The sequence below is a fragment of the Budorcas taxicolor genome, chromosome 11 (assembly GCF_023091745.1).
Source record: "Budorcas taxicolor isolate Tak-1 chromosome 11, Takin1.1, whole genome shotgun sequence".
Taxonomy (NCBI): Eukaryota; Metazoa; Chordata; class Mammalia; order Artiodactyla; family Bovidae; genus Budorcas; species Budorcas taxicolor.
In genome coordinates this window covers 134,358,224-134,371,745 of record NC_068920.1, presented here as the reverse complement: position 1 = coordinate 134,371,745, position 13,522 = coordinate 134,358,224, and the positions used below count along the sequence as shown (strand labels likewise).

The 13,522-nt window shown below is 44.8% G+C and overlaps 1 protein-coding gene across 1 annotated transcript in view; it reads right to left on the bottom strand.

Annotated features, from left to right (window-relative positions):
• ITSN2 (intersectin 2) overlaps positions 1 to 13,522 on the bottom strand; it is an 84,640-nt gene that overhangs the window by 7,174 nt on the left and 63,944 nt on the right. The window contains exons 29-32 of the mRNA XM_052648268.1: positions 6,558 to 6,679; positions 4,808 to 4,914; positions 3,744 to 3,927; positions 1,106 to 1,204 (exon numbers count right to left, since the gene is read on the bottom strand). Of these exons, the coding sequence (XP_052504228.1) occupies positions 1,106 to 1,204; positions 3,744 to 3,927; positions 4,808 to 4,914; positions 6,558 to 6,679 (512 nt within the window). The remainder of the gene's footprint in view (positions 1 to 1,105; positions 1,205 to 3,743; positions 3,928 to 4,807; positions 4,915 to 6,557; positions 6,680 to 13,522) is intronic.

The following is a 13,522-nucleotide window of genomic DNA, read 5'->3' as shown; positions in this document are numbered from 1 at the left end:
TTAAGTCTATGTCTAGTGATTATTCATTAACTTCACTTCAGACTCTTAACATGTTATCAGTGCTGCCCAGGCTTTGCTGGGGTATCATGTAATGCACAGCATTTGAATTATATTCTGTATTCTGAAAAACATCTGGCCCCAAATATTTCAGGTAAGGGCTTTTGCTTTTCACTTTCATGCACTGGAGAAGGAAATGGCAACCCACTCCAGTGTTCTTGCCTGGAGAATCCCAGAGACAGAGGAGCCTGGTGGGCTGCCGTCTGTGGGGTCACACAGAGTCGGACATGACTGAAGTGACTTAGCAGCAGCAGCAGCAATGTGTATTAATGGGTCCGTCTGGTATCAGAACTGTGACATTAGTTCTGTACTAGTTTTGATGTGGCTAATTAGTTCTGACAGGGTCTAACATGGCTTACAGACTGGTGGTCAAGACATAATCAATAAAAGCAACAGTCTTTATGTTATTTCTACTGTGTTTCTTTGTAAGATGACTGAAATTACCTCAATGATTACTTGTGGAATAATCCTTCGAAGGTCTGCCTTCTCCTTAGATGGTTCATTGGCTCAAGGGGCCCACATGGTGTCAAAAAGGTGAATGGAATTTTAGTAGGACTGTGTGGTCAGCAAGCTGAGGTGGGGACCTCAGCGAGGGGACGTGTCTAGGACACTGAGTTGGAGACTCCTTGGATGGCCAGGTTCGGCATTTAGTTGGTAGATGACTGCAGATCTCGGGGGGAAGACTGGACCCCAAGGTTGTGGGACTAACAAGACACTCTGTCTGGGCTCAAGATGGGCTCCACAGCTGGGGACCTAGAGGGTGTTGTTCCGTCTAGACAACATACACGCATGACCCTGAGAGGCCAGAGGCTTCCTAGCAAGGGGGAGGACAGGCAGCCCAAATGACCCTGGATATGTCTTTTATTTGCCCATGTCCAGGATTTATCCCTGCAGACAACATGTGTGTGTGTCTGTGGGCATACCCACACACACTTGGTGCCTGGTGCATCAGACATGGAGTCAGACCATGTGGCAGGCGGCTGGCATGCTTGGAGGCTCCCCGACCATCAGCCTTGAAGGACCCTGCTTCTCCCCACTGGACACTCACGCTTCTGATGAGGAGTGGGTAGCGGGTGATCCTCTGCATGGGCTTCAGCAGGAAGCTGGAAAGGGGCATCCCTTTACACCGAGGGTCAGATGCCAACTTCTGCAAAATAATTGAGAGGCTTGTGAGGAAATCAGAGCCTAAGAAAAGCAAGGGAACACTGGAACTACTCCTCACTTTGACAGCTTTCAGATTTTGAATTTCCTTTAAAACCTCAGGATCCAAAATGATACCCATCAATTTAACAGTAGGAATATCCCACCTCGTGAGCCCGACCCCATGAATACTTTCAGTTCTTTCTTAAGGCGGTTTTGACAGGCTGTGCGAGCCTTCCCTCTGTTACTTCCAGGACCATGCTCTCTCAGCTGTCTTCCCAGCCCACTGACCTCCTCAGTCTTCCTCACTCCTGTCTTCTTTCCCCACAGTCTCCCACAGCTGAGTCCCACAGTGTAGCCCAGACCCTCAGTGGAGCCGAGTTATTCTCCTTTTCATCTGATGTTCCAAAGGCACCTCAATACCTCAGCATACCTCAAAATGAAGTCCTCGTCTTCTGTCATAAAAGCATCGTCTTCTACCTCTATTCCTACTGGAGTTGGTAGCATCATTCTGCACCCACCCGCCTCCCCCCCACACACCTAGGAGTCAAGACTGACGTCAATCTGTCTTCCAAGCAGCTCTTGCTCTCCCCTACCTCTGGCTGCGCATCACTGGGCTTCATCAATGATAATACCGTTTACTGAGCACCTGGCTGAGTCAGGCTGACACTGTCCTACTGCTTTTTCTTCACTTGGCTAATTCACACTCATCTCTGAAGACTCAGATTAGCCTCCTCCACTCCAGGGTCTCCCGTCCCTTCCCGTGATCCTTTTCAAGCCCCTTTGGCTTTCTTTATCATCACGCCATATCTGGACTGAGTAACAAAGGCAGAGGTGCCATGTTTGAGTGTCTCTATGACCTCCCATTCAGACTGTAAACTCCAGGAGGCCAAGGACCATACTGATTTGATTCTACACCTAGGAGTAGCACAGGACCTAACAGAGTGGCTAGTACTCTAGGATGATCATTTTTAACAACTGAAAAGGAACACATTTACTATAATTTACCTAATTATTCCCCACTTTAAAAATCGCCCCCTCCTTCTGTTTTTGGATATTCTATGTTTCTAAGATAAACATCTTCAAGCTATATATTTCAATATCTTCTGAGTGTTTTTAAAAAGCAACATTTTAGAACACAGCTTGTTAGATCTACTTTTAATGTAATCAACACCATGCCTTTTATGAAAAGACTAAACACTTTTTATTTTTGCTATTGTTACAATTGTGGTGATGCTGATGTCCTATTTACACTGCTACTTTTATCACTATGTGAAAAAAAAATTAAATCTTTTACTATGATTTGGACAGCAAGGAGATCCAACCAGCCCATCCTAAAGGAAATCAGTCCTGAATATTCATTGGAAGGACTGATGCTGAAGCTGAAACTCCAATAGTCTGGCCACCTGATTCGAAGAAATGACTCATTTGAAAAGACCCTGATGCTAGGAAAGACTGAAGGAGGGAGGAAAAGGGGATGATAGAGGATGAGATGGTTGGATGGCATCACCAACTCAATGGACATGAGTTTGAGTAAACTCCGGGAGTTGGTGATGAATGGGGAGGCCTGGTGTGCTGCAGTCCATGGGGTCACAAAGAGTAGGACATGACTGAGCAACTGAACTGAACTGAGAAGGTAAATGTCCTATATTTAATACTACAATTGATAATTTTAAAACATTCACGTATACTCCTAATTCTACATTTATCTAATTATACTGATGAATGTCTGTTTCTGTGATCTTGGGTTTCTTTCTGTGCTTTTCTTCTAGTTCATTTCCAGGCAACCCCTTGTCTCCCACTGATTGAAGGGTTCTGTCCTCAGTGCTTTATAATGAACCATTTTTGCATTCCTGAGATCATAATAAGATAAATAAATACAATTAGCATTACTATGTGCTGGTCTCTGTGCTAAAGTACTTTAAAAGTAATATCTGATTATCTCCAGGTTACAGATGAAGGGACTGAAGGCACCAAGTGTTAGGAAAGTTGCCCGAGTTCCATAGTGGACTATGTTGGGGCTGGGATTTCAGCCCACACAGCTGGAAGTCTGTCTTGTTACAAGCATGATATTGTATTGCCTCCTGGAATGATCCGATTTATGTAAGCTATTTTATATTCTTCCTTTGAATAAGACGGGTATAAAATAAAAACAATTTACAAAATTAAGAAAGTAACATTCTGGATGCTTTTTGGAGTAGAAAATAGCTGATTTACATTAAGTAGGCTTAAAAAAACATGCTATTTAAGATGGGCAAAATAATGGTCCCAGAGCCAAGAAAAAATTCAATTCAATAGGAAAGGCAACTCAAAGCAGTCAGAAAATTCTCTGCCGTATTTGTGTTTCCCCCCGTGGACAGAGGAGCTTGGTGGGCTACAGTCCATGGGGCTGCAAAGAGGCGGACACGACTGAAGCCACTGGGCACACACAGAAAGTGATGGTCATACCCGTCTCTACCCCTGAGGCCTCCCCAGAGGCTTCCACACGCCTCTGCCTCCTGGCTCAGAACAGGGCTGGCCTGCCTACGTTCCCGGGATGGAGTTACCTTTAAAAATTCTTTGAAGTCTGTGTGTTCGTCTGTCTTCTGCTGTAACAGGGCTGCTCCATTAAGCTGACAGCTGCAGAAGCGGATGTAGGCCTGCATGTGGGACAGCTCAGCGGCCAGGATGTCCCCGATCATGTGCACGGGCATCTTTTCACCCCCGGTCTTCTTCCGCACCCGCAGCGCCCTGCAACCAACACACTCTCTCACTTCTTGTTTAACTGAGTGTCCGTCACCAGTGAACAGTGAATATCCTGGGAGACTAACAGTAATAACAACCAGCGAGTTACCGAAAGATCTCTAGCACTATGGGGAAAGAGTCAGGAGAAGGAGGCAGTTGGGACCTAAAGCTCCACCTGCCCAGCCAACCTGGGTGAACTGTGAGCAAAGAAGAAAAAATGAAGACTCTGCGCTTGGGTGTTCCTCGGTCTTTGGAACTGTTTTGGTTTCAGCCTAGCTTCTTAGCAAAGTTTCTTTTGAAAGTTTTCTAACTTGTTTTCAGCTGAACCAAGAAGAAAGAAATTTCTATTCTCTGCAGGAGAAGTAAGGGAGCAAGAGCCCGCAGAGGCCGGGTGTGGAGGTGAAGGTAGTGGTGGACATTGTGCCCAGAGAGCTGTTAAACCTCATGGAGTGGGGAGAAGCAGCGAGTGTGCGATGGCTCAGAGCGCCCCCAGGAGCCTGTCCTCATGGGCGTAAGGGATAGAATTTCACACTGCACTTAGAGGACTGCTGGTCCAGCTGCTTATGTTTGGGACATAAGCTGTGGCTTCTCTCCTGACTCTAGCTGATACAGAGTCAAGTATGGTTTGGAATCATGTGTTAATGTATTGTTTAATGACTTCATTTTTTCTTTACTTAATCAAATATTTTGTTATATTTTGCTTCAATAATGATGTACTTTACAGTACATTACAGTTAGCATTTCATAAGATAATAATAGAAAGCCTGAGGGAGAGGAAAGCAGTGGAAGTTCTCTGTTAAGCAGCTCAGTTGCAGGGAGTGAGGTGCGAGTTGTGGTCCTAGGGCTGGGGTGGCCGCTGCCACCAAAAGCGGTGCTCACAACTCACTTCAGCAGCTTCGTGTTAGCCATGATGAGCTCCTTCCAGTTAACAAAGATCAAGGCCATCTCTCCTTCAGTGAGAAAACCTGGCTCTGTTATTCGTTTCTGAAAAACCTAGATTCAGAACAAGAAAAGGAAGTCAGCTCTAGGGCAGTACACAGCCTGTGTGGTCTAAAGGAAATGGTATCTTCATACTCAGAAACCAGGAAGAGCAAGGTATTTTTATATAAACATAGACTGTTGAATTTTAAACTGCAAAATTTCCCTACGTTTTGCTATTTCGGCTCCTCTCAGGGCTGATTCTGAGGACTGAATCCAGCAGTCCCATCAAGGAGAGTCTCATACCCACCTCCTAGAGGTCTTACACAGGTTAATTAAACCGTGGGCATAAAGCACCCCACACCAGGAGGGCCTGCAGAACTGAGGGAGCAGGACTGTTGTCAGACTGCACCATAGGAGTCTGGAAGCATTTAGTGAGAAGTGCAGCAAGAAACACCAATGCCTTACCTCACCCCCAATGCTGACCACCAAGCACATGTGGATTTCAGAGGCTGGCTGACCAAAGGGGAAGTGATAACACTTTACACTGGTAATCCATAGAACTTAAGGTTTCACAAAGTTCTGATATGCACACACATGCATATGGGTGTGTGCATACATGCACATGTGTGTGTAGGTTTCTCAGTTAACTTCACAGATGATGATGTAGGTCATGCTGAGTCAGGTATTATTATTCCCAACTGACCCATGAAGAAATGAAGGCTGAGAGTGATGTCCTCAAGGTCACAAAGCTAGTTTCCACTAAACAACTAGGGAATGACTTTAAAAGCCTTAAGGAAATGGTGACATCATCTGAGACACCTCTCCTCATGTGCAATCTCTCCAAAATACATGTGACATTACTCTGTTGAAACTGTTCTAAACTGATGTTTATCGAGTTGAACCTGGAGTCCAAGAATTCAGATAAAAGTCTATGGACTGACATCTCTAAATCTCTATGGTTTCAGAGTCAGACGGAAGATGTCTGGATGCTCCTATGGGAGAGAGAGGCCTGGAAGGACACTGCTCTGAGGCACTCTGGAAGGACAGGGAGAGCATCTGATTGTCCTTTCATTCGCTGACTGACTTGTGTTACTGCTTGTGCCTTCTGTTGACCGGCTCAGTGTCAGCCTCAGTGAGGAGAGCAGAGGAGGATGTGGTGGCCAGGTCCTTTCGGGGAGGGAATGCTGATGAGAATGCTCTCCACTCGCCTGTGGACAGTGCTTTTCATCCTAAACCCCTGACCCCAACTTGACGCCTCACCCCTGAGAGGGTCTTATGAGGTGGCAGAGTGGTTTTCAAAACTGATACACATATTAGATGAACACTCCCACTGCCTCACAACTCCACTGGAAACAGCTAAACTTTATGAAAATGTCAGAAATGTCAGGTATCTGACTGGCAGTGCAGATGTCGTGAGAGAAAGTCTGAGGCAGCACATTTGCTTCAAGCCTCCCCACCCACCCTGTACCCTTGTCCTTCCTGACAAGGCCACCTCACGGCCGACTGAGGCACCGAGCACCTCTTCTCTCCTCATTCTGAATGACCTAATCTGATGGCAAGAGCTGACTTGAGACCGTCAAGGCCCCTCCAACAGGCAGAGGAAGCATTCTGAGGGTGTGAGAGCACCTGTTGCTGCTGGTGACTCCACTGTCAAAGGCAACACCCCGGTACAAGCCCCCAGCCCATAGGGAGCCCGCAGAGCCTGGCGCCCTGACCTCCACGACGAGCTGCAGGTCGTCCACATAGCGCTCCTCCGTCTCAATCAGCTCATGGATGTAGCCCTGCCTCTTCCTTTCCACCGGCTGCATGGTGTCCAGTGTTTGGAGATCAGCACACCCTGTGGAAAAGCAGGGTAGAGTTTCAAAATATTTTCTTCTCCTGGAAGGAAAGAGACATCTACTGGCAGGATGCACTGAGTTTACAAATATTGCCTCCCAAGAATCCCATGGCCAGCCAAAGGGCCCTGGGACCTGGGAGAGCAGAGCAGTGTACACCTGCGGAAGCTGGATTCACCATCGGTGCCTCGGTGCTCCAGAGCCACAAATTAGCAACGCCTGTAATGGCTCAATGTGGCCTGAATGTCTTTCTAAGGAAGTCAAGACAGTGTGAAGGATTTTCAGAAACAGCCTCAAAGAGGCTATAAACTGTGCTGAGCTTGTGAAGAACCTATGCTATTCTTGCCATCTCAACACATTTTCAAACTATTGTGATAATTAAAGGAATCAAATGCTTGAGAACAGTGTTTTCCAAATTGCAGGTCATGAGCCATTTGTGAGTCATTCTATCAATTGATTTTTTAAACAGAAACAAAACAAAATTAATAAATGAATTGAAGCTACCATGTATACAGGGGGCTTCCCAAGTGGCGCCAGTGGTAAAGAACCTGCCTGCCAATACAGGAGACATAAGAGACACGGGTTTGATCCCTGGGTCATGAAGATCCCCTGAAGGAGGGCATCGCAAAACCCACTCCAGTATTCCTGCCTGGAGAATCCCATGGACAGAGGAGCCTGGCGGGCTGCAGTCCACAGGGTCACAAAGAGTCGGACACGACTAAAGTGACTTAGCATGCACCACGTAAACAGGATCGGTAAGTACTTGCTGAGAAAATTTTCAGTTAGGTATGTATTTGTGGATGTAAAATGTAGTTCTTACTGTGAGCTGCTGTTTAAAAAGTGTTTGAGAAACATTTCTCTAGATTTCCCAAAGTTAAGTGCTCAGTGAGGAAACCTAAAGTGCCCAGAACCCAGCAGTTCCCAGCAGGAACACTACCTCAAACCGAGGGAACGAACTGGTGGTTCAGGCTACTCTGCAGCCACAGAGCTTGAGGGCGGCCCAAGGCAGTCTCGCATGGCGTCAGGGTGAGAAATACCGCATTCACTTCAGATCAGTGTACAGGCAGAGCTCAGTGTCTAACTGAAGTGATGTTAATCTCAGAGTCGTTGGGTTAGAAACTGAAGGCTTGGCTTACGTACAGGAGGTGGGAAAAGGCCTCAGAAAGCCCTTATCAGACAAAAAGAAAAAGCAGGTAGGGGCCCTGCAAGTGACAGCAGTAGCAGTCGCAGTGTGTGTCCGGGAGGCAGACAGGAGGGCAGCACGAAGGTCTGGGGAGTGAGGCCGCAGGAGCAGGGGCAGCCGCCAGCGGCCTCTGCAGACAGCGGAGCTTGGATCGAGGCGGACGCCCGCTCGGGGACAACCGCACAAAGCCACAGAGGTGGAAAAGGCCAGGATCAGACCAGGAGGTTCTCTTTCTGGCTGCTTCGGAATGTTTATGTGTTTTGTAGAGACTGGGCCTTACAGAGAGTTGTGAAGACAGCTGTTCTACTTTCTGCATGTGCTGCTGACAGCTTGAAAGAAATTACTCCCACGGTCGAACAAAAATTGATTTAAGGCAGGTTCCGTTTGGTGGTACCAAGCAGAGAGCACGGTGCCACGGTCACGTTCAAACTTCTCAAGCTTTCTGGGGACTGTGTTTCACCCTGTTCTAGCAGGGAGACCTGCAGGAATGAGCAAGAACTGGGGACAAGTCCCTGCCTGCCCGGCTCTGCAGCCAGGAGGCTGGGGGAGGCTGATGCCTGGGACAGTTGCTGATCACCCACCACCCAGCTGGCTCTGGTGGAAGCAGTGACAACAGTTTCTAAGGCTGCTCCACGTCTTCGCTGGTGGTTTACAAATCTTGGTCATTCATATTCTGCCACATTCACATTCCAGCTCTACTATTACTTAGATAACATTTTTGTCCATGTTTGAGCTAAATACCTAGGGAAATCATGGGTTCGATGTGCTGGTTATGTTTCTTCTAATAGTCACCACCATAAACATATAACCATTAACATAAATTGAATTTTCCTGGGCCCTCTTTTTGCATGCCATTGTGTTGGGCACCAACAGGATAGCACACTTTAGGAAAGAATGATATATGATAAAACCTGCAAGCATTGGCCTGTCTGTTCAGTGTCTGTGAATAACAGGAATAGTCTCAGGTAGTTTATTGTTTCTAACGCTGGAACATACATGATGTGAGCTTCATCAGGATGACTGTGGGACAATCCTTGTACTAACGCCCTAGCTGACATTTGTGCATTTCATTACTTATGGTTCTTAAATGTTTATCCTCAAAATTTCTAAGCTGACCCCTACCATCACTTTTAGATGCTCTTATCTCTGATGTCAGGGGAAAAAAAAAAATGCAGGCATGATGCCCCTTTAACATCCTGCCTGTCTCTCGGCTCACTTATCCCTGTACTTCCTGCCTGTGTCAGGGGCCAAGAGGATCCTGCTTTGTCCAGAAGCAGAATCCCAACCCACCCTCTCTGGCAGGACCCTTCCCCGCCCTTCCACTTCCAGTCCCCAGTGGTCCCTCCAGTCTATGAACACAGTCCTGCGTCCCTCCTACCACAGTATTTACCACACACACACGTTCCTTCGACGCTGCTCCCTCCTCAGAGACCCGTCTCTAGTCTTACTGCCAAATGGCTCTAGAGGGGTCTGTCATTCACTCCCCCCAACCCCGGCTCTGTCACCTCTCCAACTTAGAGTCACTGGTTTCTGTCCCACTGCTCCACTGACACTGCTTTTTGCTTTTGTTTTTTAACTTTTTATTTTATTTTGGAGAATAGCCAATGATGCTGTGATAGTTTCAGGTGAACAGCTAAGGGTCTCAATCATACATAAACATTGTATCCATTCTCCTCCAAACTCCCCTCTCATCCAGGCTGCCAGGTAACATTGAGCAGAGTTACCTTGCTACACAGTAGGTCCTTGTTGGTTATCCATTTTATTAATAAATATAGCAGCAAGACACTGCTTTTGTGAAGGTAATGACAACTCAGCATTGCCAGTCCAAAGACCCCTGGGAGCTCATATCCTCCTGTACCTGCCCACAGCCCTGATACCTCTGATGAGCTGCTGCTTCCAGCCCTCCGGTCTCTCCCTCAGCCCGTCACTCTCCTCTTCCCGGTGTGTCCTTTTGCATTTCTGCTTCTGCCTGCCTCCAGGCTCTCTGCTTCCCCCAGTCCAGCAAACACTACAATGTATTCCTGGCATTCCTGACCTGCAGGGTCAAATGAGTGTGGGCTAAGCTACAGATGTCTTTCTCTGCTGGGGTCACAAGGTGCATGGACATACCAAGGCTCTGAGAAATCCTGCTCTAAAGAAACGTTCAGTTTGAGTGAACTCAGAGCTCCCCACACTTACTTGACCAGAGAACCCTCTGTTTTGAGGGGAGAGTGAATCTGTTGAGAACTGAGGAATTAGGGTTTATGGATAGAATACACCCCTCTGCCATCCTCTACACCTGCACTGTCCAATATTGTACCCATTAGCAACACGTGACTACTCAGCACTTGAACCTTGGCCAGTCCAAACAGAGAAGTGCTATGAAAGTGAAATACACAGCAGACTTTAAAGACCCAGTACAAACATCCCCCCGGAAGGTAAAATAACGCATCAGTACAGAAACTGTTACACCAATTACATACTGAAATGATAATATTTTGGATAATGCTGGGTTAAGTAAAAATAATTATTGAAATTAATTCCATCTGTTTCTTTTTACTTTTTAAAATGTAGCTGCTGGAAACTTTTAAAGTACATATGGGCTTGTATTTGTGACTTACATTATATTTATATCGAACAGCTCAAGCCAGCCGCTACATTTTTTTATCAGGTTTCCTCCCTGATGGAAATGTTCAATGGCTGCTGTTTTTTTTTTGCAGAATGAGGTCCTAACTCAGGGAGAGCACGAGGCTCCGGAGTCTCCTGAATCCACCAGCAGCCTGCCTCTGAGCGTGCCGCCCACCTTCTGGCCAGCCTGGCCTGTGCTCAGTGCTCATGGTGACCTGCATGCACTGGCCATGCCTTGGCTGTTTCTGCTTCTGTCCTGGGCTCTGTCCACAGCCCATCTCCACACAGAAGCCATCTCATTACCCCTTCAGGGGAAGCTCACAGGATCCCACTCTGGGGAAACCTCTCACATCCCCTGCCCCACTTGCTCCCACACTGCCTCTCCTTCATGTTTCCGTGATCCTGGTTTGCATCTATATTATAATACTTCACATAACGTGACTTGTAGTCCATCTGTATACAGTTAGTATGGCCATCTCTCCCAGTGGAGGTTAGGGACTGTGTCTGACACAGTCTATAATATAACACTTAGCAGTGCTTTTGCCCATGGAGGTCAGGAAATACTTATTGAATGGAAGACTATTTTGTCTTCTCCAGACCCATTTCTCGTCTTTCCCCTGCTCTGCTCCGTCCTTTTGTCTTACTGAATCACATCTCTTAATGGTTCCTTTAGTCACATCTATTAGTGGTAAATACTTTCAAATTTTGCCTGAAAATGCCTTTATCTCCCCCCCTTTCATGAATAGTTTAATTAAAATGCTAGTTTGACAGTTATTTTTTCATAACACTTCCTATCGTTGAGTTGTGTGTAGTCAAGTCTGACTGCTGTTCCTGTGTAGTTATTCTGCTTTCTTGCTTACTATTTTCAACAATTTTTTTTTTCTCTTTGGTGTTTTGCAGTCTAGGTATGGCTTTATTTTTTCCCAGAAGTCACTGTTTTTCCTGAATCTGTGAAATCACATCTTTCATCACTTATAGAAAATTCTCAACCTCTAAACAGGCCAAACTCTAAGGCTACTTTTGTAAGCTCCTTCCTTACTTGGCTTCTGCCTGGATTTGGTTAACGAGAGGAGGTTCCATCAGGATACTGAAGACTATTAGGGTAGACTAGGAAAAGAATCCTCCTGCCACAACAGTGAGATGACAAGAAAGCATTTAGTCCCCGCTGGGTAAAGAACAGAAATGCCTGGGCTGCATCTCACATAAATGTGGAGTTCAAGAACTCCTGAACTGATGAATTAACACAAAAATTAGTTTCTGGCTGGTGATACCTTCAGGGTGCTTCCCAGAGAAAACGTACAACTGGTCTGGAGGGTCACTCTCACAATCTTAGTTCCACAGGATTTACATAGAAAAACCAAGTCTTGCTAAAGCTGAGTTCATAGTAAAAAAAACAAGGACAGACTCCCCATTCATTTTGAGGATTACAGCTGCAGGAACTTTAGAACAAAACGGGGTATAAAATATGTATGTTTAAAATAACTCTATAGACATATATAATGTACTTGAAATCCTAAGTAGGGTCTAAAAAACCAATAGGCAGATTTAAAAAAGAAATGAACAGAAAGGTAAATATTATCATAATATTAATAGATGAGATAGCCGATCAAACACATCTGAGGAAACAATCAGTAAATCTGAAAAAGAGCTGAAGAAATTACTTAGAATAGAGCCCAGAAAGACAAAAAAATGGAAAACATAAAATTAAGGTTAAAAGATACAGAGGAGGAAATGACAAGGCCCAACATACGTCTAATAGGAGTCAAGGAAGGGAGAATAAAAAGAATGGGAAGAGATAATACTGAGAGAATGATTGATAATTTTCTAGAACTGATGGAAGTTATGATTATACAGATTCAGGAGGAACAATGACTCCTGGGAAAAAAATAAAATAAACCCATACCTAGACTGCAAAATACCAAGAAAAAAAAATTGTTGAAACAGTAATAAAGAAGGGGCAGAACAATTACACAGGAACAGCGATCAGACCTGGCTGTAGACAATGCAACCCAAGAATGCTGAGAAATGGGAGTGTCGAGAAAAAGTAACTGTCAAACTAGAATTCTAATTATACTATTTTTCATGGAAGAAAGAAAAGAAAGAAGTCACTCAGTCGTGTCTGACTCTTTGCAACCCCGTGGTCTGTAGCCTATCAGGCTCCTCTGTCCATGGGATTCTCTAGGCAAGAATACTGGAGTGGGTTGCCATTTCCTTCTCCAGGGGATCTTCCCAACCCAGGGATTGAACCAGGGTCTCCTGCATTGCAGGCAGACGCTTCACCCTCTGAGCCACCAGGGAAGCCCATTTTTCATGGAAGAGGGGGATATAAAGGCATTTTCAGGCTAAGTTTGAGAGTATTTACAACTAATAGATGAGACTAAAGGAACCATTAAGAGATGTACTTTGGTAAGAAAAAAATCAAAAAGAGAAATAAAGAGATGCAAAGGGTAGTGGGAAAAAAAAGAATGGTGAGCACAAATACTAGTAATGATGTGGAAAAAGTTATTTATATTAGAAAATAATAATAATGACTAAGTGGGATAAATTCAATGTGAATTTTTAAAAAAGAAGCAAAGAAAATACACGGTAAATAAAACGTCAAAAAAGATAGATAAAAGTATCAGACAGTTCTAGTAAATGTAAACAGCTTAAAACTATCAGTTAAAAGAGAGATTCTAGACTGGATAAAAAAAAATTCAGCTAGATGCTATTTACAAAGATACCTAATATGTAAAGTAACAGAAATAAAGGACTGGAAAAAACTATCCAAATGCAAAATATAAAAGAGCAGTGTGTGGGGGGATTTATTAGCAACAGACAAAACAGGATTTCAAACACTGTATAAGAAAATATCATAAACAACTCATGAAAATGTAATAATTCTTATTTTATTTGCAACCAACAGGAGCACCTCAAAATCTAAAATAAAAAGCTGACAGAATTACCTCCCCCAAAAAATAAAGAAAAAAGAAAACTAAAAAATCTATCATTGAAGTAGTATATTTTAATATTTTTCTCTTAGTGAAAATTAGTAAGAATATGAAAGATTTGAACA